The sequence below is a fragment of the Sapajus apella genome, unplaced genomic scaffold, assembly GCF_009761245.1.
Source record: "Sapajus apella isolate SASKATOON/1434 unplaced genomic scaffold, GSC_monkey_1.0 scaffold41, whole genome shotgun sequence".
NCBI lineage: Eukaryota > Metazoa > Chordata > Mammalia > Primates > Cebidae > Sapajus > Sapajus apella.
Genome location: NW_022436981.1, coordinates 3,986,306 through 4,008,148, shown reverse-complemented (window position 1 = coordinate 4,008,148; position 21,843 = coordinate 3,986,306). Strand labels below are relative to the sequence as shown.

The 21,843-nt window shown below is 46.3% G+C and overlaps 1 protein-coding gene across 2 annotated transcripts in view; it reads left to right on the top strand.

The window, feature by feature from the left end:
* CLIC5 (chloride intracellular channel 5) overlaps positions 1 to 21,843 on the top strand; it is a 113,145-nt gene that overhangs the window by 64,864 nt on the left and 26,438 nt on the right. For both annotated transcript variants that reach the window (XM_032299589.1, XM_032299590.1), the window contains exon 4: positions 7,285 to 7,391. In XM_032299589.1, coding sequence (XP_032155480.1) covers positions 7,285 to 7,391 — 107 coding nt within the window. The remainder of the gene's footprint in view (positions 1 to 7,284; positions 7,392 to 21,843) is intronic.

Sequence of the window (21,843 nt, the reverse complement as noted above, 5' to 3'; positions counted from 1 at the left end):
GCTGTCCATGCAGAACAGAATAAAGGGCTGAGACAAGGCAGGGCAAGAAAATCGGGGGAGAGGAGAAAGAAGGGTTCAGGACGTACCAAGTGGGTAAAGTAAGTGGGATTCGACTGTGAAAAACCACCATCCTGCATTGATTTTAAAGCTGTATTTATTTATCAACACTTTCTTAGCCTTCATTTCGTGTCAGGCACCATTCACCGCACTTAGCTAATGTGATTCATTTCGTCCTTCTAGCAGCCTTGGAAGGTAGGTACTATCATTAACCTCATTTCACAATCAGGGCAGGGAGAGATTAAGTGACTTACCCAAGGTTGCTCATCTAGTGAATTGCTGTTAAAAAATTAAAAACCCCAGTCATGCTCCAATCAATCCTTAAACAATCACACATTCTTCCTTAAAAATATTATTTGCTGTCCATATTGAGACAGTTTATTTTCACACTGAGAGTGGAAAGCCACCTCAAGCCCATTGGAAGCAGTTAAGTATAGACTTTAAATAAGTGCATTCATTAAGTCAACAGGGCAGCCTCACATATAACTTCCAGCCCAGCCACTGCTGGAAGCCACACACATGTCTGAACAGGACACCAGCCAGTCACTTCACTGGAAGTGCCCTGAGGGAGCCCAGACTCCATCCCCCTCCCCAGGACTCAACCTCATTGCTAGCACTGGTTTGAAATCCCACATGTAAAAAAAATGTTCTTTTCAATAACTGGAGTTTAGACTTTGCCTGGGAGACCCATAGAGGAAAGTTGATGATGCAGTTAACATTTCCCTTGTAGAAGTAACACTGGCACTCAGGAGTGAGGGCTTCCATCATTAGGAAATGGAACTGGAGGCAGTGAGTAGCAGAGGAGCCCATTTGGTCTTTTTCCAGGCAGTGGATGGAGGGGTGAGGGGCTGTGATATAGTCCTAGTCTGCTAGTGATGTGCTGTGACCTCTTGAACCAGTCCTTCTCTGCTCTCAGCCTCTGTTCCCTTCTCTGGGACAGGATGCCTCCCAGAGCCCTTCTTGCTCTTTGGTTCTTCACATGCCCTTTAGCAAGCTTCCCTCCACCACCACACCACCCCCAGCGCAGCTGTGCCTTTCCTGGGCTGCTTCTCTAACTCAGAGGTCTCCAATCTGCAACCACAGTGGGACCACAAGGCAGGCCAGAGACTGCTGGAATAGTATGCCCCATGTGTCCTTGAGCATACTTCCAGAGGCAGCTCATCACCTGACTTCATCATCATTTCATCACATTCTGAAGTTTCCATGATCCAAATAGGGGTGGGCAGGGCTGGATGTGGCCCCTCCCTCCACTCTACCCTCTCCACCCACCTTCCCTGTCCTGAGCTCTGCTCCCTCTGGTCTAGGTCCTTCTCTGGAGTGCTGTTGTGTATAGGTTTTATGAAGTGCATTCCTGCCATATTAGTGACCTAACAGTCCAGTACACTCAGGTAGCAAAATCCTTGAAGCTGTTAAAATGCACATCTCCAGGCTACCAAGGTGGAGATGCTAAGGGTGAGACCATCAAGTATTCCAGAGCCCCTCAGGAGTGTCCCTTAGATGCATCTGCACCCATCAGACTGAGGCAGTTGCCACAATTACTCCCAGTAAATGTTGCCAAGCCAGGGCCTCAGCCCCATAGAAGCCTGCTGGTCTGCCCACAACAACCCACCAGCCTTTCCAGCTTCCCCAGCGACTCAGGCTGGGAGGTGGAGTGGCCCGTGTTATGAGGCATCTGGAGCAGGGCAGCCTGGTCTTCTGTTTCTCTAGGGGGCAGCAAACTCTCAAACCATTCCCCAAGCGCTCATCAGCCATGTGTTTCTCATCATACCACTATTTATAAAAGCTGTCAAAAGCCAAGACATTATGGGAGCCTTTTTCCCCTTAGCTTTATTTTTTAAAGGAGAAAACCACATACAAACACTACAACTATTTTTTTTTAATCACATTTGATCCCAGGGAGCATTTGGTGTCAAAATGAGGAATCCAGGAAGTCTCAAGTTGTTTCTAAATGAGACTAACATCCATCCCTTTCCTTAGATTGACCTAGTGAATGAACACTCGGCAAGGAAGCGTTGTGATTAATGCTGGGATGACTGTTGGGACATTCTGGCCCTTGTGTTTCATCTCCATGGAGTGGCCGAAGTTTCTAGGATTCAGCACTGAGAGTCAGGAGCCCTACCTCTGGTCACCTCTCTACCAGTGTCTGTTGTATGACCTTGAACAAGCCTCTCTCCCTCTCAGACCTGCCTTGTCTTCTCATCTTTAAAATGAGAGGGTGACACTACAGAGTCTCCAAGATGCCTTTTGGTGCATGTTCCACAATTCCATGAGCTTCTCAAAGTACTCTCCCAGAGGTGGTGGTTGTTTCAAATAATCCTAGTACACAGATGCTGTAACAAAAATTCAGGACAGTAGACTGATATAGTCTAGTTACGTGGTATGTCATTTAGTCAGTCAACCAGCAAGAATGATTTAAGTATCAACAGGGTTCGGAACACTGACAGTATTGGAAGACAACTTGAATTCATTATTTTTAAAAATGTAGGCCGGGCACAGTGGATCACACCTGCAATCCCAGCACTTTGGGAGGCCGAGGCAGGCGGATCACGATGTCAGGAGATCAAGACCATCCTGGTCAACGTGATGAAACCCTGTCTCTACTAAAATAAAAAAATTTTTGTTAAAGCCAGGTATGGTGGCACGCATCTGTAGTCTCAGCTACTCGGGCGCTGAGGCAGAGGAATCACTTGAACCTGGGAAGTAGAGGTTGCAGTGAGCCAAGATCGTGTCACTGCACTCCAGCCTGGTGACAGAGTGAGACTCTGTCTCAACAAAAATATATAGTGATAACTCACCACTGTGAAAAACCACCCTCTGGGAGGTAGAGAAGCAGTCTCCAGACTTCCACAGGATGGCATGGTAGCTGGGGGCATGAGGTTTGGAGTCAGAGTGACTCGGGTTCAAATCCATACCACTAGGTTGTACTATGCTGCAGTGACAGATAAGCCATAACATCACAGTGGCTTAACAAAACACAGGTTTACTTCTCACTTGAGCAAATTCTCAGTGGGTGGTGTGGTCCTCTTCCATCTTGTAGTTTTTGGAATACATGCCCTCCAAGGCTCCTTCAGCAGGGAGAGAGAGAAGAAAGATCGCCCAAAGTGTTTTGCAGGGCCAGGGATGTGCGTGGTGATGTTACTTTCTCTCCTATCCCATTGGTCAGAATCCACACATGATCGATCCCAACTTAGGTGAGAGAGAAGCAGGGAAATAGAATTGCATGGCTGTTTAGTGAGTATGCATATTCTCTGCTACAGGCAAATGACCTGAAACCTCTAGAATCTTTAATTCTCACATCTACAAAATAAGAACGATGCTGTTGATCTTTTAGGGCTTTTATAGTAAATAATCCTACTGAGCCTAGTGCCTGATGTGAAGTAAGAGCTCATGAAATGGTAGCTCAAAGAATTAGAAAGAGCGGTCAGTGCCTGTCTTGGGTCTGTCTCCCACGTGCAACTGTACAGACAATTGGTGACCTTCGGTCTTAAAACCCCAGATCCTACGGGATATCTTTTAATGAATAAGCCAGGCCTCTTCCACCTCCAGGGATCTTTTGCTTACACAGCAGAGATGAGACAAACAAGCACACAGTCAAGGATTAGAAAAGTCAGACGCATTAACCTCCTTCTCGTGTGAGGTGTTGGTGAACGTAAGGAAGTGGGAACAATGGAGAAATGAGAGACAGAGGAAGTCCTTCCACTTTTCAGCTTGTTAGAAAAAGGAAGGAAAACACTCAAGCTGCCATCAGCAAGGTCATCCCATCAGAACCATCTTTCTTTTTCTCCAGGGTATCTATCCCCAAAACCAGTCTCAGGGCATGGTCCTCGGTAGGTATTTCATGTACACTGGTTTAATTGCATGGCAAGTGTCCTTTTATTCAGTGTCCTGGTTGGCTGCGGCTAGTCACTGAGAAATCAGTGAGAAGTCAGATAGGGCACTACCATCTGCCATGGCTTTTTCTTTTTTTGTTGTTTTTTGCTACTATATTCTACTTTTGAAAAAGAAACTTTTTTTTTTTTTTTTTTTTTTTTTTTTTTTTGTGAGAAACCCAATGTTTTACTTCCCAGAATGAAAGTTAAGTGCATGTATTTGAAATAAGATATCTTAAAAACAGGGTGGAGAGAAATTTTCATCAGTTAGATCAGGAGTCAGCAATTTTGTCTGTTAAAGGTCAGGTAGTCATGTATTTTTGGCTTTGTGGGCTGTTCAATGTCTGTTGCAATTCCACTGTTACACTGTGAAAGAAGCCATAAACTAGTATGTAAATGAATGGGCATGACTGTTTCAATAATATTTTACTTATGAACATTGAAATTTGAATTTCATATTATTTTCACATGTCACAAAACAGTATCCTTCTTTTGATTTTTTTCAAGCATTTAAACATGTAAAAACCATTGTTAGCTTGAGGGCCATAGACAAACAGGGGTCATGGGTCATAGTTTCCTGACTCCTAAGTTAGAAAAATTTATCATCTCTTTGATTATTGTCAGATCCAATGTTATTTCAAAGATGTTTCTGTGAATGAAACACTCTTCTCTACCCTTTTAGAGAAAGAGAATGTACTTTGTAGCCCACATTGGCATATTTAAAACATGGCATAAATATGGAGCTAAAACGAATGCACTTATCCTGTATAGTAGCCTCTCCCAGCATAGTTACTGAAATCTGTGAGATTAACACCTTAGAGACACGTTTCCCACAAGAACAAAGCTCAAATGGAACACTGCACTATACAGTAAAGTCCCAATGAGTTCTAGTGCTTGGGAAACAGGATCACACCACCATGGGCCCCTGAATACACGGTCCTCTGTCCTCATCTTGGATTTGGTACCGCACATCCCCGTTTGGCTCACCCTGATTGTGAAGAAATGGTCAGATGACTGAAATTTTGACAAATTGATGAGATAGAGCAAAACAAAGCAACAAACCCAGACAAGCTGCCCAGTGAGGTGCATTTTCTAGGTTTTTCTGTCTTTACGTTATCAAGGAGAAACAAACACTTGGCGTTTGTTAATAACAATTTAAGTCTATCAAATCTAATAGCATGCTGGATTCTAATGTAAGAAGGCCGAAATAGGAAGAGATGACACTAAATTCCCAAGTCTTGGTAGATTACCTAGTATCTTGCAGGAAGCCCTGCTGTGAGCCCCCAGCCACAGCAAATGAATGTGATAATTCTCAGTGTTACCTAGGAAGACATGTGTGTGCAGCATCGGTGCATGAGCGCCCCCTCCTGGTGGATGGAGACAGCTCCTCCATGGTGCTCAGTTCAACCTTTAGGGCTCTGGGGCTTTCAGGGTCCGCAGAAGTGTTTATGAGAAGCCACACAACGTGGAATTTAAAACCTAGTCTTCCACAGTGAAACTGCCTGGGTTGGGATGCTGGCTTTGCCACCCAGCCATGTGACCTCAGGAAAATTGCTTCATCTCTCTATGCCACCATTTCCCCATGTGGGAAATGAAGCTAACAATAGTAGCAACAGAGTTGTTATGAGAAGTAAATGGTGAATACCTGTAAAGGGACGAGAACAGTGTCTGCTGCACAGTAGGTGCTCGATGCAAATTTCCTTTTACTGTTTCCAGAGAAGCAGTGGAGGCGGAAGGACACTGCTGCAGTCTGGGAAACCAGGTCCTCATTGTCCCTCCACCCTTTATTAGCCATGGTTTTTTTTTTTTTTTTTTTGAGACGGAGTTTCGCTCTTGTTGCCCAGGCTGGAGTGCAATGGCGCGATCTCGGCTCACCGCAACCTCCGCCTCCTGGGTTCAGGCAATTCTCCTGCCTCAGCCTCCTGAGTAGCTGGGATTACAGGCACGCACCACCATGCCCAGCTAATGTTTTGTATTTTTAGTAGAGACGGGGTTTCACCATGTTGACCAGGATGGTCTCGATCTCTTGACCTCGTGATCCACCCGCTTCGGCCTCCCACAGTGCTGGGATTACAGGCTTGAGCCACCGCGCCCGGCCTTAGCCATGGTTTTTAAATCATTATTTATCTTTTCAGGTATCCAGTTCCCTTCCATGTAAAAAGAAAACAAAAATGCCTTCCTTACCTGCCTCATAGTAGAGAGCTTGGCTCTTCCAATAGAAGTATCTCTGAAATTACACAGCCACCTAACATGGCCCCAAAAGGGACAGTTCTAGCTCATGGGCCGGTTGAGGAATAAAAAGCATTAAAGAACAACAAATAATAGGATTTAAAGCCTTGTTTGGTTCAAACTATCAAAAACATCAAAACAAACAAAAAGGGACTTTACTTTTTAAACGTAAAGAACCCAACTTCCCACAGCCAAAAACTATTCAGCCAGAGATTACAAAGGCACACATTCATTGAAAATAAGGATAACCTGGCAACTGCCCCCCACCTCTACCAACCCCTACCTGGCCATACCCATAAAATGTTTGAGAAACAATATTTATTTGAACTTATTTTCTCATTGTAATGGGGCTAATGGGTCCAAGCCATGGATTCCCACACGAGCAGGTTGACCTCCTTCAGTCTCAAGGCCAATTGTCCTAACTCCAGCCTGCCTCTTGTTTTATTCCAGCTTCAACATGAAAGGATCTGAGAAAGAGAGAGAGGGACTGGATCATTGCAAATCTATCTCCAAATAAAATAAAATAAAACAATTGAAAACACATGTCCTTAGTTGAAGCTTGGTAGTTTCTGCATCTTATCACTGCACACAAATAATAAGCATGTGAAGGACATTTCAGAAGAGGGCTGAGGGTATTCTTCCTTTGGATAAATGGTTTACTGCTAACATACCTGGCATCCCCATGCTCCCAGAATTATCTCTGTGTAGCTAGAATTATAATCGCAGGACTGGCAGTAGATGGTTATTTTAGTGGGTAGTGGAGGTGTCAAGAAGCCTACCTGGTAGAGAGGCAAGCTCAGCGGGAACTTTAATTGGACCTTCTCACTGGCACCTCATTGACGCTGGTCCTGAGAAGAGGACACACCCTGAGTCTCCTGAATGGCATTCCGGTTCCTTGACTAGCAGACTGTTGTCACCCTAGGCAGGTCTCAGCACCTTACTGGCCTCTGACTTCTTCTATGGATGACCTAGGGCTGGAGAATGCCCACCCCCCCATAGGATGGGGATAAAGACCCCAAACATTTGTAGATGCAGCTGGAAAGGGAAGTATTGCTCATCATGATATAGCCTTGCCCTTAAAGGAGCTCCAAGGCTACTGATTCACAGAACACTGCATCCTCCATTCCAGGTACCCCAAACTGGCTGCAAAACACCGGGAATCCAACACAGCAGGCATTGACATCTTCTCTAAGTTCTCTGCCTACATCAAAAACACCAAGCAGCAGAACAATGCCGGTGAGTGACTCTCTTCCACCAAGAACCCCTGGCAGTATCTGTTTGCTGCCCAAAGCATGTTCAGTTTGCCCATGGGCATGTCAAATACTCAGGCCAGAGAAGCATCTGGAACTAATATTGCTTGTTATTTGCCCCCCGCCCCCCACCCACCACCATCTAGTCCCCCTTGACACAGGGGAGGAGGTTATGGATCCACTGCCTGGCTGTTGCAGGAGGAAAGGCTTTGCTGCTGACTGGAGGGGTGCAGTTTGTCCCCTGAGCCTGCCTTATTGCACAGCACAGTGCACTGCCCGGGACAGTCCTTGCTGGCACCCATTTGTCCCAAGTTCACCACCCCACCTGTGATCACATTGGAACAACACATTCCTGCTTCCTTCTGGTCCCTGCAAGGTTTCTTCAGGGATTTTTCCAGAGGCCAAGGGAGGGACAGCACAGCCACTGCTATGGCAAATGCAGAAGGCAGACCTGGGCTGTGTTCTCCCCTTCTGCAGCACAGTGGGCCCTGGAAAGCCACTCCTCAAAGCCTGGCCCATCCCATATCGGGTTCTTCATTTCTGGCATTGGCTATAGAATTCAGGACCTGGTTCTCTTGTGGGGCCCTGTGAAAGGGAGCTGTTTCCCCCAGTTAAGCTCACAGCTCTTCCAGTCCTTCATTTGGCATTGCCCTTTAAGAATTAACTAAAACCATTTGAATGGAACCTTCCAATTGAGCATGCATAACACTTGAAGAACGATGTTAGGCCCATGAGGAACAGGCTAGCCACTGCATGGCCAGCCTGGGGGTCTTGGATTTGTATCCTATGGGCAATGGCAACCATTCCCTTGCCCTCAGAATGGGAGAACGAGACAGCCTTACAGGCTGGATTGCTGCAGTCCAGCACAAAGCCGAGCAGCATAAGTGCTTCACGAATCTTTGTTAATGAATGAGTAACTGATGCATAATAGACCAAAATGAGGGAATGGATGCAGATGCCCCAGAAGCTCCAAGGAGAATAGCATCTCTTTGGATCGAAGTGAACAGGATATGCAGCCATGCATGGTAAAAGAGATGAAATCTTTGCAGGAACAGAGTTGGTGTAGTGGGAAGTAAATAATTCAGGGTGTTACTGAGGACCCGGATTGTGGCAAGTGCAAAACTCAATTCTGGAGGTCCAAAGGAGAAGCAAATTCCGTCTTCAGTGCCTGGCAGGTGCAGAAGGAAAGGCTTCAATTCAGCTTGATCCAAGAGAGTGTGGAGAGCTGATTAACTGCAGGTAAAAGGACAAAATAATTTCTGTCGAAGGCGTTCACAGCAGGAAGCATTTGCCGTGGGGGTAAGTGCATGAAACTCCCTTTCTGGGAGTTTCAACTGGGTCATAAAGATTAAGAAGGAAGCAGTTGGCTGAGGTCATTGAGCGGAGGATGTGGGGGAGCTGAGGAAAAGTCAGGGACAGAGACTGAAATAAGGGGCTGGAGCCTGCAGTGCCAGCCTTGAGGGCTTGGGTTTTTAACTGGTGGGCAATGGCAGCCATTAGAGGTGTGTGTAGAGAAACCGGAAATAGAGTGGCTTCTGGAGAATAAGGAGTATGCGGAAAACACTTCCAATCTACTTGATGTTCTTGCTTCATTGCTGTTTAGACCCTATAATGTGTTAAGTAGCATCCCCCCAAAATTCACGTCTAGCCTGGGTGACACAGCAAGACCCCACCTTTACAGAAAAAACAAAACAAAACAAAACAAAAACCCTGCTTTTAATTAGCTAGGCAAGGTGGTAAATGCCTGTAGTCCCAGCTACCCAGGAGGCCAAGACCAAGAGGCTTGCTTGAACCCAGGAGGTTGAGGCTGTAGTGAGCTACGATCCTGCCACCACACTCCAACCTGGGTGACAGAGCAAGACTCTGTTTCTAAAAAAAAATTTAAAACATGTCTGTCTAGCTGGGATCTCAGAATGTGACCTCGTTTGGAAATAGGGTCTTTGCAGCTATAATTAGTTAAAGATTTGGGGATGAGATCATCTCGGATTTAGAGTAGTCCCTAAATCCAATGGCTGCTGTTCTTGTAAGAATAGGAGAGGGGCCAGGTGTGGTGGCTCACACCTGTCATCCCAGCACTTTAGGAGGCCAAGGCAGGCGGATCACCTGAGGTCAGGGGTTCGAGACCTGCATCTCCACTAAAAATACAAAAATTAGCTGGACATGGTGGTGGATGTCTATAGTACCAACCTTTTGGGAGGCTAAGGCAGGAGAATGGCTTGAACCCAGGAGGTGGAGGTTGCAATGAGCCGAGACTGTGCTGCTGCACTCCAGCCTTGGCAACAGAGTGAGATTCCATGTCAAAAAGAAAAAGAAGAGAAGCCACAGAGACACGGGGAGAAGGCCATGTAAGGAAGGCAGAGACTGGGGCGATGCTGTCACAAGCCAAGGAACACTGAGCTTTTTGGGAGCTGGAAGAGGCAAGGAAGGACACCTGCTAATACCTTGATTTTGGAACTGTAAGGGAGAAAGTCTCTGTTGTTTTGAGCCACCCAGCTTGTGGTACTTTGTCATAGCAGTGCAAGGAAATGAATATGGCCCCTCAGAGCCATCGTGGGAAAGAACAGTCATTGCTGCTTTCCCTGCTGAGGACTCAGAACCAAATGAGACCGTGACTTGTCTACCCTCAAGGCAGAGCTGGCTCTTGAACCCTCGTTTTCAGACTCCACACCCAGTATCCATTCCTCTTGGCCACAAATATCTTCTTTCATACTTGTCAAAGTGCCCTCAGAAGGATTATCTCATTTGAGCCTTCCAGATTTTTTAAATTATAAATGGTATTTACATATTATCCATATTTACAGTTCTCCTATTCCCAAGGCCAAAGCAAGTTTCCACCAAATGCCGCATATCCATTTCTTATAAACTCAGTACTCTCCAATTTTCATTGTTTCCCCTTCTTCTGTTTCACCCTGTTTTCTTCTGTAATGAGACTTGCCCTTGTGACTCCTGCTTCCCCTAACTCATATGCACATTTCAAAGCTCCAACATTTCTGCTTTACCAAAGAGCCTGTCCCCAGATGTGCTAGTCCACCTTCCTTTTAACAAGAACACCACACGTTCCTTCCCTGGAACTATAATTTGCCCACACCCCTCCCTTCCTCTTTACTTGTCCTTCCTCCCACCCAATACCCTGCCATTGTGGTCAACTGGGTCCAAAAGTTCTTAGGCTCAGCATGCCCTAGGTCAAGGCTCCTGTGGGGCCTGCCCTCCTGTAGAGAGCGCCATGGCTCCTGCGCTGCAGCTCCAGAACCTCACAGCTCCTGACCCAGGAGACAGTCCACCCCCTCTCTGCTCTGTAGGAGCTCTGTGCCTGTGGCCTCTCCTAGGTCTCTGCAAGAGCATCAGCATCCAGGCCCAGGCCTCCTTCCACATGCCACACTGCATTACTTTGCCATTTTGGTTTCCTCTGGATCTTCAGCTCTGCACCTACTTCTCCAACTTTCTTTCTTTAGGGAGTTTCTCTTGTGATTTCATTTACTTTCTCTTGAGCAGAGCCCTCCCTCCCCTCCACCTGCCACCACTACCCCAGCCCCTATGCACACACTGGCTCAGGTTATGATCCATTTCTGCCCTCTCAACATGAAAGCATTAGAAAAGCCTACACTATAACATGCTTCTCCATGATGGGTCATCTCTCCACGCTTGTGGTGACTACAGGAACCACCAAGTAAAATGTCCATTGTTCCACAAAGCCTCGTAAGTCCCCAGCTACCACAATGGAGACCCCATCCATGGGAGCCATGCCAGCAGTACTGGAGTAATGAAGAGAGTCATCCATTAGTTTGTACATTCAGTCATTCATTGATTCATTCAACAAACACAAGTTCCATAAATTGTCTACAAGTCTGAGCTAATATTTAAAGGGTGCAGCTTATGTGCCAGGTATGGTGCTAGGTTCTGGAGTTGCCAAGGCAATGAGACAAAGTCATTGCCCTCCATGAACTAACCATCTACAGGGGGCAATAAAACATGCAAACACGCAATTCCAGGCCTGGGTTTGAATCCCAGCACTTCTAGCTGCATAACTTTACCCAAGAGACGTATTCTCTCTGATCCTCTGGCTCTGCATCTATAAAATGGGCTTTACGTTCAGTTTCTTTATCTGCCAATTAAGGTAATTAATAATATCACCAAGGTTTGTAATGCAGATTCATCTATTTTATAACTCAGATTCTATACAACGAGAGAGAGCTCAGCCTAACTTAGGCAGCACAAACCCTGCTCACTTTAAAGGGGAGGCCCAGTGGGAGATGATAGGGAATTGGATCAAGAACTCACATGGGAGGAGTGCTCATGGCCCTGAGAAAGGGCATCTTTGAGCTGGAAGAAAGCAGCACTGCATTTAGATTTGGCTGGAGGGGTTCCAGCTCTGAGCCCTGCATCCTCTTTTTCAATCTTGCAGGGAAAAGTTATATCATGGGTTTGGACCTGGAAGTTCATAGAGTGCTAAAGTAGAAGGCTTGAGAGAGGGAACAAATGTCACCCATGCCCCTTTGGCACATCCTGCAGCATTCTGCTGTCAACAAGCAGCTCCATCCTCACCCTTAATCGTGCCCTCTACCCAGTCTGCCTGGCACATGACAGAGTCCAGCAAGAGCCTGGGCCTCCACCTTCTGCAAGCCAGTGGCCGCCACCTCTAGCAAGTGTCACTGTAAAACACCCTTCCGTTCCTGCCACTGGAACACCCCTTTGGCTCCTTGGGTTCATCTCTTCCCTAAAGGGGTTTCCTTGACAGCCTACTTCAACATGTTCCCTACTCTCTGTCACTCCTGAGAATCTGGGCTTCTCCCTCTGAATATCTATCTTACATTTAGCATTTCTTACCCTCAGTCTGCCTTTTGAACAGACTCTAAACATCCCTGCAAATCTCTTGGCTTTCAAGAAATTCATTTTAGCTACTTATCATAATCTAGGCGGAAAGGGCTATATTTCACTTTGTTTGCCACACTCTCTCTTTCCTTATGCTCCAATCCTAGCAATGTGCATGGTTTATTTCACATTCTGTGCATATTGCATGTGCCAGGTAGTTAACAAATGGATCTAATGAGCATCTTGAATGCCCCATTCTTATTAACTAACTTGAAAAGTCTCCCCCTTTTTAAAAATTTCTTCCAGCTCTATCACGTTTCCCTCAGATACAGTTAGTGTCCTGCCAAGAATGACCAACCTTGCTTTTGGTACCAGTGTCATATTCTCATGTGCTTTTGCCCTTCTTCTTTTTAGCTGGAAAGGAAGTAGGCAGGTCTATGCCTGTAGCCTAAGATGAGAATTCAGTATTTCTCCTGCCCTGCTCACATTGACCATCTCCCATCCGTCATCCTTTTGCACAGCCCACTTCCAAAGGACCGTCTTTCCCCTAGTGAGAAGTATAAAAAGTCCCATGCGCAATAGTGTCTAATCTGTATCATATGCAGTCTTGGGGCTTACACGCTCCCTCCGAATTCCTTCTTTTCTTCCCCCTTCGGGTCCACTTTTCTCTCTTATTTCCACCTCTGTATTCCTCTGTCTTGGGGGGCCTCCTTTCTATTTTAAAATTTATACTCCACTTGCTCCAGAAAGGCTTTATAGCTACTCACAGGGATGCATAAAGCACAGCAAACCAACAAAGGCCAGGAGGAGGTGAGAAAGAAAAACAAGGAGACTACCATAAAATGGAGCCCAGGGTGAGCTAAAACAGTCGGGGCAGCCCCGGGGCCTTCCAGCGGCCACACATAAGGTAGACCACAAAGTTGGCTCTGAACTTGTCAGCAGACAAAGCAAAACAGGGCCCCTGGTCAGCTGCAGCTTGGTCCTCCTAGAAGATAAAAACAAACCAGCCTCCCAGAAGAATAACAAATATTCCTGCCATGAGCCGCAGGCACGGAGTAGCTGTGGTTTCCATTTTCTTTGGCTCTTTCCTCCTGTGACTTCTCTCCCAGGCTGCTGCAGACTCCAGGCCCTACTGACTTCCTGCTGCTCTGACTCCTCTCCATCTTCCCCCACCTTTGGGCTGAGCTCCCCCCCAGCTCACAGCCCCTGTGTTCTCTCTGCACTGAAACCCACTTTCTTCCTTTTCTCTCCGTCTTCTCTGGAAGACTCAGGAGACCTCCCTGCAGCCTCAGACCTGTGTCACCAACCTCCCTGCTCCTCTGTCCACCAGGAAGAGGGACACAAAATAGCCGGTCTGGGCTTATCAATTTCCGTCAAGACCAATGGACTCCTGCACTAAGTGTGCAAAGATGTGCCCCTTTCATTCGCAAGGCTGCACCTAGTTCTCTTTTTATGGAAGATGCTGAGATGTCCTAACATGCTCTTCCTAAAATACTTGTCCTAATAAGGTGCTTCTAACTCCCTAAAGAAAGCTCTAAAAATCGTCCTTAGTATCTGTGATGTGTGGGGCACAGTGCTGTGTGTTCAGGGTGCAAGGACCATGCTTAGATTGCATTGCCCTTTATTAGCTGTAACCGCAGTGGCCATGTTTTCCAAACTGATAATCGGATGTCTAACAAATTGGCTTCATTGAAAATAATCAAATTCTAAGAAATTGGTACTGTCCCAGGAAATCCAGGACATGTGTCCCCAAATGGAAAGCACCTGGTTAGGGCTAAGCCCTCTGCTTCTCCTTTCTCTCTCCATCCAAGTTCAGATGCAGCTACCAGAGGGCAGGGGAGCGAACCCTAGTTCCCACCACCTCCTGGCTCCGAATTTCTTGCTGGAACAAAAAAGTAGCCACTAGCCACACATGTCCCTGAGCAGTCTTGGCTCTGTTTCCAAATAAAGGCCAAGGTTTCCACCTCCTTAAGGCTCTCATCAGAGGCTCCTCTTCCTGGAACTTAGAAGTGGGCAGTGTGCTCCACAGGCTAATTCTGAGAACATTGATTGTCCCAGCCACACAGCATGGAAGAAGACTCTTGGGTCATTCTAGGAACCTCAGTAAGCTTATCTCAGAATTTGGATGCTCATTCCCACTGAATGGGAATATGACTGAAGGATTACATTGTGGCTCTTATTTGCACAGTATCAATGACTCTCATCCTGCCTCTCTCATTTCCCTTCCTCACCTCCTAGATCCCTCATAAAAGGCAGCAGGGGCAAGCCAGCCACAGCTGCCTTCCTCACTCTTTCCTTGTCTTCTTGTTCCATTCAGGCCCAAATCTTCAAATTGCTCCAGTCTTCTCCTTCTAAGAGGTGCCACCTGCAATGGGTCATGCACCTGGCTGATGCTGCTAGAAAAAGAACTCATCTGTATCACTGGCGGTCTTTCTTTCCCTTCCAGGTTCTCAGGGTTTGTGCCCTCACCAACCCATCCCTGTCCTCCCATCTTGCAGACTGCCTGGTATGATCACACCAACAGGCCAATTCCTGTAGCCTGCTCTGCTCCTCCCTACCCGGGGGTCACATTGCCTTCTTCCATTCACTCCCTTTTAATAAAATCCTAAGACTCTTGAAGTAAACATACTAAGCAAGATCAACCTCATTTGATGTATAGAAAATTGAGGCTTACACACTTCAGTTCAACCTTAGAAAGTTTACAATTAAATCTGTAGAACGGACAAAAGAAGTGTGTATCCCATCAACAGAAAGGACCAAAAAGAAGCTGGATCTTTGGAGGTAGGAACTGCCTAATCCAAGTTGTCATTGATAGCAAGACACTATTATTTTAAATACTGGCTAGGTGCAGTGGCACACACCTGTAATCCCAGCACTTTGGGAGACCGAGGTGGGAGGATGACTTGAGGTCAAGAGTTCAAGATCAGCCTGGCCAATATGGCAAAACCCAGTCGCTACCAAAAGTACAAAAAAATTAGCCAGCCATGGTGGCACGCACCTGTAGTTCCAGCTACTTGGGAAACTGAGGCAGGAGACTCTCTCAAACCTGGGAGGCAGAGGTGGCAGTGAGCCAGGATCACACCACCACACTTCATCCTGGACAACAGAACAAGATTTCCTCTCAAATGAAAAAAGCCTTTAAAAAACAACAACAAAAAATGCTATCACTTAAACAAAAGTGTTTTCACTTAAGCTCTCATAGTTTGACTATAAAATATCGCCTGATTTCACAGATGTTAAAGGGTGAAAAAACATGCATCTTAGACTTGATGAGATATAATAGTGGATTTTCATAGTCCTTTCCAGATCTAACATTTTACCACTTCCTTGAAGCTATTCAGTGACATGTCAGATTCTCCTTTCTGCTTGATCTTGAGCTACCCTGTTGGAAAGAAAGTGAATCAAGCTCAACATTGCTTCTAATTTACTCTGGGATAGCTGTAGTAGCTCCATCTCCAGTAAATAGCAACTCTGCTCTCGATCCGTCTTGCCTGGAAACAGGTAGCACTTCCTTGTAGGTCAGGGCTTGGCCAGCTTTCTCTGTAAAGGGTCAGATAGTAAATAGTTTAGGCTTTGCAGACTACATAACCTCTACTAGACTCTGCTGAATTATGCTGCAGGAATCATAAAGACAGATAAAGCCACAGACAATATGTAAACAAATAAATAGGGCTGTGTTCCAATAAAACATCATTCGTGGACACTGAAATTTGAATTTCACATCATTCTCACGTCATGAAATCTTCTTCTTTTGACTTTTTTCCAACCATGCAAAAACGTAAAACACAAAACAATCCTTAGCTTGAGGGCAGCATGAATGTAGGCCGTGAACGGGATTGAGTCCTTGGACTGTAATTTTCTGACCTCCGTCTTAGGCAGCGTGTGGCTACAATAGCAAGTTCTATTGATTTCAGTATGCGTCAGCGTCCTCATCGGTAACATGGAGATTGTAACAGCACCCTCTCTTGTAGCACTGTCATGTTAATTGGATGGATTAATGCATTTAATCACTTAGTTCCTGGCACACAGCAGGCACCAATATGGGATAGCTGTTGCTGCTGCTGTTGCTGGTGCTGCTGCAGCCACGAATTTCCCAAATGCTGCCCCCATCCCCATACCTGGGCCCTGTAATGTGGAAGGATGTGCTGCCCTCTTCTGGCAGGCAGAAGAAGCGGCGCCAGAGCCGGGTGGATGATGATGAGTCTCTCAGCCTGTGGATTTGCAAGCGTCTTCCCGTACAAGGATTCCATTTTACCTAAGCCAAAGCTTAGGGGGCTCAAACGAGGCTAGGTCTTCTTCGTGGTTCAAAGCCACCTTCCATTATCCATCCCCTCACCAAGGGAAGGGCATGTCCACCAGGCCTGATGGATCTACCAGGGGTCCCCGGCTGCCCTGCCCCATGGCAGCTGCCCCCAATGCTTCCTTTCCTCTCCTCCTCTACAACCTCTAGCCTGTCCATTTATGAACTTCCTTGACTTGAAAGGATTCAGAGCGGCCTGGGAGGGCTGTTCTCCTAGCACTAACAAGCCCCTTATTATCAAAGGCCCTGTGCTTCCCCCAAAGCGCCATGAAAGCCACTGCTGCTGGGGGGGCCACGGGGAGGGGGGTGGGGGGCAGTGAGGTGGGGCATTTTTTCCAGCTCCCCAGGATGTGGCAAGCCGCGTTTAAAAGAGAGTGTGTGTATTTATTATTCCAAGCACTTCAATCACAAGGCGCTTCATGACTTCTCCCCTTCCTCCCTCCCAGCCCTCAGCCCCCAGGTCGTAGTGGCTGGGTCTGCAGGGCCCAGTCATCCAGGCGATGGGTGTGGCCCCCCTTCTTATTCTGCCTTGTGCTGTCCCACAGGCCTGGTGAGAAAGGAAAGGCCATGTGTAAAACGCAGCAGAAATGTGAGTTCTAATCACCCTGCCCTGCAGCGTGCTCAGAAACAGAAGTCATGTAAGTGGCCGTGGGGCTCCGTGTCTACTCTGTCGGAAACACAGAGCAGTTATTTTGGGGACAGTTGGGTCCCAGGAAGACCTCCGCAGAGGCTGGGAGCCCCGCCGTGGGCTGTTATCAGGTCATCTTGATGAAGGCTCCTGGGTGGCCAGGCCGACCTCCACAGCAGTGCAGAGAACACATGACCGTCTTGCCACTTCCTCATAAAGCAGCCATTGCTGTCTCCTTTCAAAAACGCCTCTGGTCACAAAGGGACCCTTTAGGCTGCCTTCCTTGGCAACCCCTGTGTGCAAATAGCCAACTCGGGGTATTTTGTTTGTTGGTTTGTTGGTTTAAAGTTTTGCTTTGACTAGCATTCTTGCAAGGAAAAACAAATAACCTAGGCTCGATGGGACCCACCTCGGAGGTCTGGTGGGCCCTGCACTCGTGTGTCCTCATCTCCTCCCTCACGGAGGGTCCTTGAGATTGAGGGCAGGAGGGAGGGGAGGGGGCGAATGCTTCCTCTGGCCCCTCCCATGAGCCGCAGTGGGATTCCTCCAGAGGGTCTTTGATTTGGTTCATTATTGAGGTGGATGCTTGCAATTTATAATTTAACAAATCTTGCTCCTGAAACAAATCCTTGGGCAGTTGTAAGGAAGGCGGTTGGTGGCGGTGTGGCCTGTTGAATGGGGCAGACATGGGGAGGAGGGGGTTGGGGGAGCCGGGCCCTGCGTGGGTGGGCGCATTCATTAGTGGAATTCTGCTGTGTGGGCTCCCCGACTGCAGAAGAGCGGAGACCACCAACACCATTCCATGTGGTGGAATTTCCCGCTGTCTGACCAGAATGAGTTCTCCTGGCCTGGCCTGGACGCAGATCAAGACCTGGGGAATAAAGGAACATTAAATAACTGATTTGCACATGAGTTAAGCGCTCTTTCACCTCTTCCTACCGTTACCGCATTCTATGCAACTGACACCTCTTGTCTTTGTGCAGTGTATACATGGAACTAAATACATTTCTTGATCTCTCTCTCTCTCTCCACAGACACACACACACACACACACACGTGCACACTTACACACTTCGTGTGTGTTCTGATGTTCCCATGTACTGGCAAGGGCATCACATCCCTCCTTAGACAGGCTCATTTCAATTAATCTAAAAAAAAGTGCTTACATGCAAAATTATACTCATGACGGGACACAATATAAGTCTCATAGCTTTACCACTAAGCACAGGGTATTCAGACCACAGAAGCGCAGTAGTGTGTCCGTGGGTGTGTATCTACATTTCACTGTGTGTGTATAGGTTGAATGTATCGTAATTGGTTTATACAATTACTACACTCATAACCCCTTGTCTGTAGTTAGGACATAGATTTGAGGAAGATTTTTCCAAGTTTCTGCAGACATTTAGAGGAGAATAGCGCTGGGTGAGTTAACGTGTAGAATAGATTCCCTCATTTTTGGTGGAGCTGGGGCTGAAAATGACAAGATGGGAAATCCAGGTGGTGTGCTGAACCTTCTAGCAAAAGCTTCAGCATTTCTCAGCTTTTAAAGATCTTTTGCTACAAACTAGTGTTGCTGAGACATAAGAATTAAAACCAGGGATTAAATCTAGTCTGGATTTCTGACTTTATCAGCAGTTTAGGGAGGATAATTTGTTGGGAAAAAGTTGCCACATGGAATTTTCCCTTTAAAACCCCGGCTTTTTTCCAAATCCTGCTCCGGACCCGTCTTGCAGGAAGGCTCTCCACCCCACCTGAAGCTGGTTTCCAGGCAGAGCCAGAGTAGTCTCACAAGCGAAAGACAGGCACAGATTTAAGGCTTAAGCATAAAACAGCACTTCTTTTCTATCCTGTTGTTAGCCAGACCACTTTCTACCTTGCACATACATTTGAATCCCCTGGGGGTCATGGGGGAAGAATAACTCGCACAGGTTCTTAGTTGGAAGGGACCCCTGTAAGGAAAGACAGATTAAGAAGAGAAAAACAAGCAGAGGTGTATTAATGTGTGTATTTCATGTAACGAGGAGTTCTCAAATAGATGGCTTTGAATTCTAGTTTCTATAGCACCTTCATCAAAGCACAGTAAACTTTTAGAGATGTGACAAAGGAAAAAAATGGAGTCTCTAGGGGCAGCAACTTGGGGGAAAGCAAATGAATGGCAGATAAAGGCCAATTAGCAAAGTTTGTTCAATGTAGATTCCTATAGGGCCATCTCCAGAAGCATAAGTGTCTTAAATTGCCTTCAGTGGGTCTCCCTCGTAGAAGCAGGGAGGCAGTTTTGTCTCTGTAAATTTTTTACGTTTTGTCTTTGTAAATCTATGTCCTGCTTTTAGACACGTAGAGGGAGGGCAGAGAGCTTTACTTACTGCTTCTGCTTCTTCTGAATTGTCTTCATCTCAACAATCCCTCCTATTTGGGGGTGGCATATCCTGGTTTCCCACAGGATCTCCTTACGGAGCAGATATTGAGGTAGTGGATCTGGGTCAAGGCCTGAGAGCTCCCAGGCGATTCTGACACTGTTGGTCCAGGGCTGTGCTGTGAGGAGCAGGTTTCTGAGCAGCTGCCACCATGAGGAAGCATGCTGGGTGTGCCTCCTTCATCACCGTCACCCCAGAGCCCAGCTCAGCATCTGACCCAGAGCAGGTGCTCCATCAGTATTTGTTAAGTGAGTGAAAAAAACGTGTCCCAAACACTTCAACCCGCCTCCACCCTGTCTATGCGTTTGCCTGGGAAATGATGACAGGACCTCATCAGAGCCACGGGCACGTCCGCCAGCCAGCTTCTGTCCTGGCTGTGGAATCTCACCTTTTAAGTTGGTCCCCATGTTGAAGGCTCCCCTATGCTCTGACTTTATTTATTTAAAACTTTGCAGTCCCCATTTAAATCCTTTGATTTTTCTGTGACTAGCATTGTCTTCGAACTGCAAACATGCAATGCTTTTGTAACCTCTGTTGTATGGTATCAAGCTTCATGGTGAATAATCTCACTTAGAGCCAATCAACAAAAGAGTGCAAGGGCCTGAGCAGCTCTCCTCACTAGGAAGGTCAGTGTGCTGCTGGGCTTCGCTTAAGTGACATTTTTCTTTTCCCTTTTATTTTTATAACTATATTCAAGGGAAATTATATTTGGTATTAAAGGTGATACTGCACCAAGAATCAAAAGAGAAAACTCAGAAGGCTACATTCTAGTGTTTTTTTCAGCAAGAAGCCAGAAGTCAAATTATGTTTCTAAGACCCCGGTGGACAAAGCATTGAATTGTCTGGGTCAAGGTGAATAAAATAGGTTTCCCTGTACTCCTGTCTAGAACATCTTACCTTCCTGAACATTCTGGGGAGGGGGAGTGTTGAGCCACGTGGTTTCTCAGACATCATGCACTCGCTCTGACTCTGATGGTGTCATGCCCACTGATGTTTGCAATCACAGTTATCCGTGTTCTGTTTCCATTGTGGGGACCCCAAGGATGAATGTTAGTCGACATTTTGCCCAGGTCTAAAACTGCCTCCATTCTACCTTAGTCATTTGGCAGAGAGATTGGTGCTAACCTATGCTTCTCTTTTGGCTCGTGGGAGTCTCTCAGGCCAGACTAATAGAATCACTTCATCCATTCTCAAAAGACCAGGGGCTACCATTATACAAAGAAAGAGAAAGGATATAGAGATATAGAGTCACACGATTTTAGGATCCTTCATATTTCCTCTAGCCCCACTGAATAGTTTATTCTTTCAATAAATACTTATTCAGTACCAGGCGCTGTGCAAGGTGCTAGAATGAAAATGGAATAATGAGGCCAGGCGGGAGGCCGAGGCGGGAGGATCATGAGGTCAGGAGTCTGAGACAAGCCTGGCAAAATGGTCAAACCCCATCTCTACTAAAAATTTAGCCAGGCATGGTGGCGCAGGCCTGTTATCCCCGCTACTCAGGAGGCTGAGGCAGAAGAATCGCTCGAACTCTGGAGGTGGAGGTTGCAGTGAGCCAAGATCGCGCCACAGCACTCCAGCCTGGAAAGCGAGACTCTGCCTCGAAAAAAAAAAAAAAGTGGAATAATGAAATATTGGCATTACCTATGTATATTGGCAGATGTCGTGTTTGGCTATTTATAATAGAATCCTGACTACAGTGGCTAAAGAAAATACATATTTTATTTTACTAGCAAAACCTATATAGCATTTTACTATGTGCCATGCCCTGTTCTAAGCACCCTTGATAAATGTTTACTTTTAAGGGAATTTGCTTTTCTCACATAACAAGAAGTCCAGAGAGTAGAGAGCTCCAGCCAAATGTAGTTGCTGAAAGAAGTCGAGAATTGAGCTGCTCCTTGGAGCTTCTGATTCTCCATCTTGAGTGTGTGACTGTCATTCTCATTTCACAGGATGGTTGCTCCACCTGCAAACATCACATCAACATTCCAGACAATGCCAGCTGCATCTATCTTATCTTTTTCAGAAGCCCATTGATTAATTTCTATCGATACCTCATTGGCCAGAACTTGGTCATTTGATCTTCTGTAGCTGAAATTCTGGGAATCTGGGAAGATGAGTATTTTCGACAGGGCACATTGCTACCCTGAAACATACACACACACACACACACACACACACACACACACACACACACACACACATATATTCTGTAGTGCATATATACATATATATATTCTGTAGTGTACATGTGTGTATATATATATATATATATATATATATATAT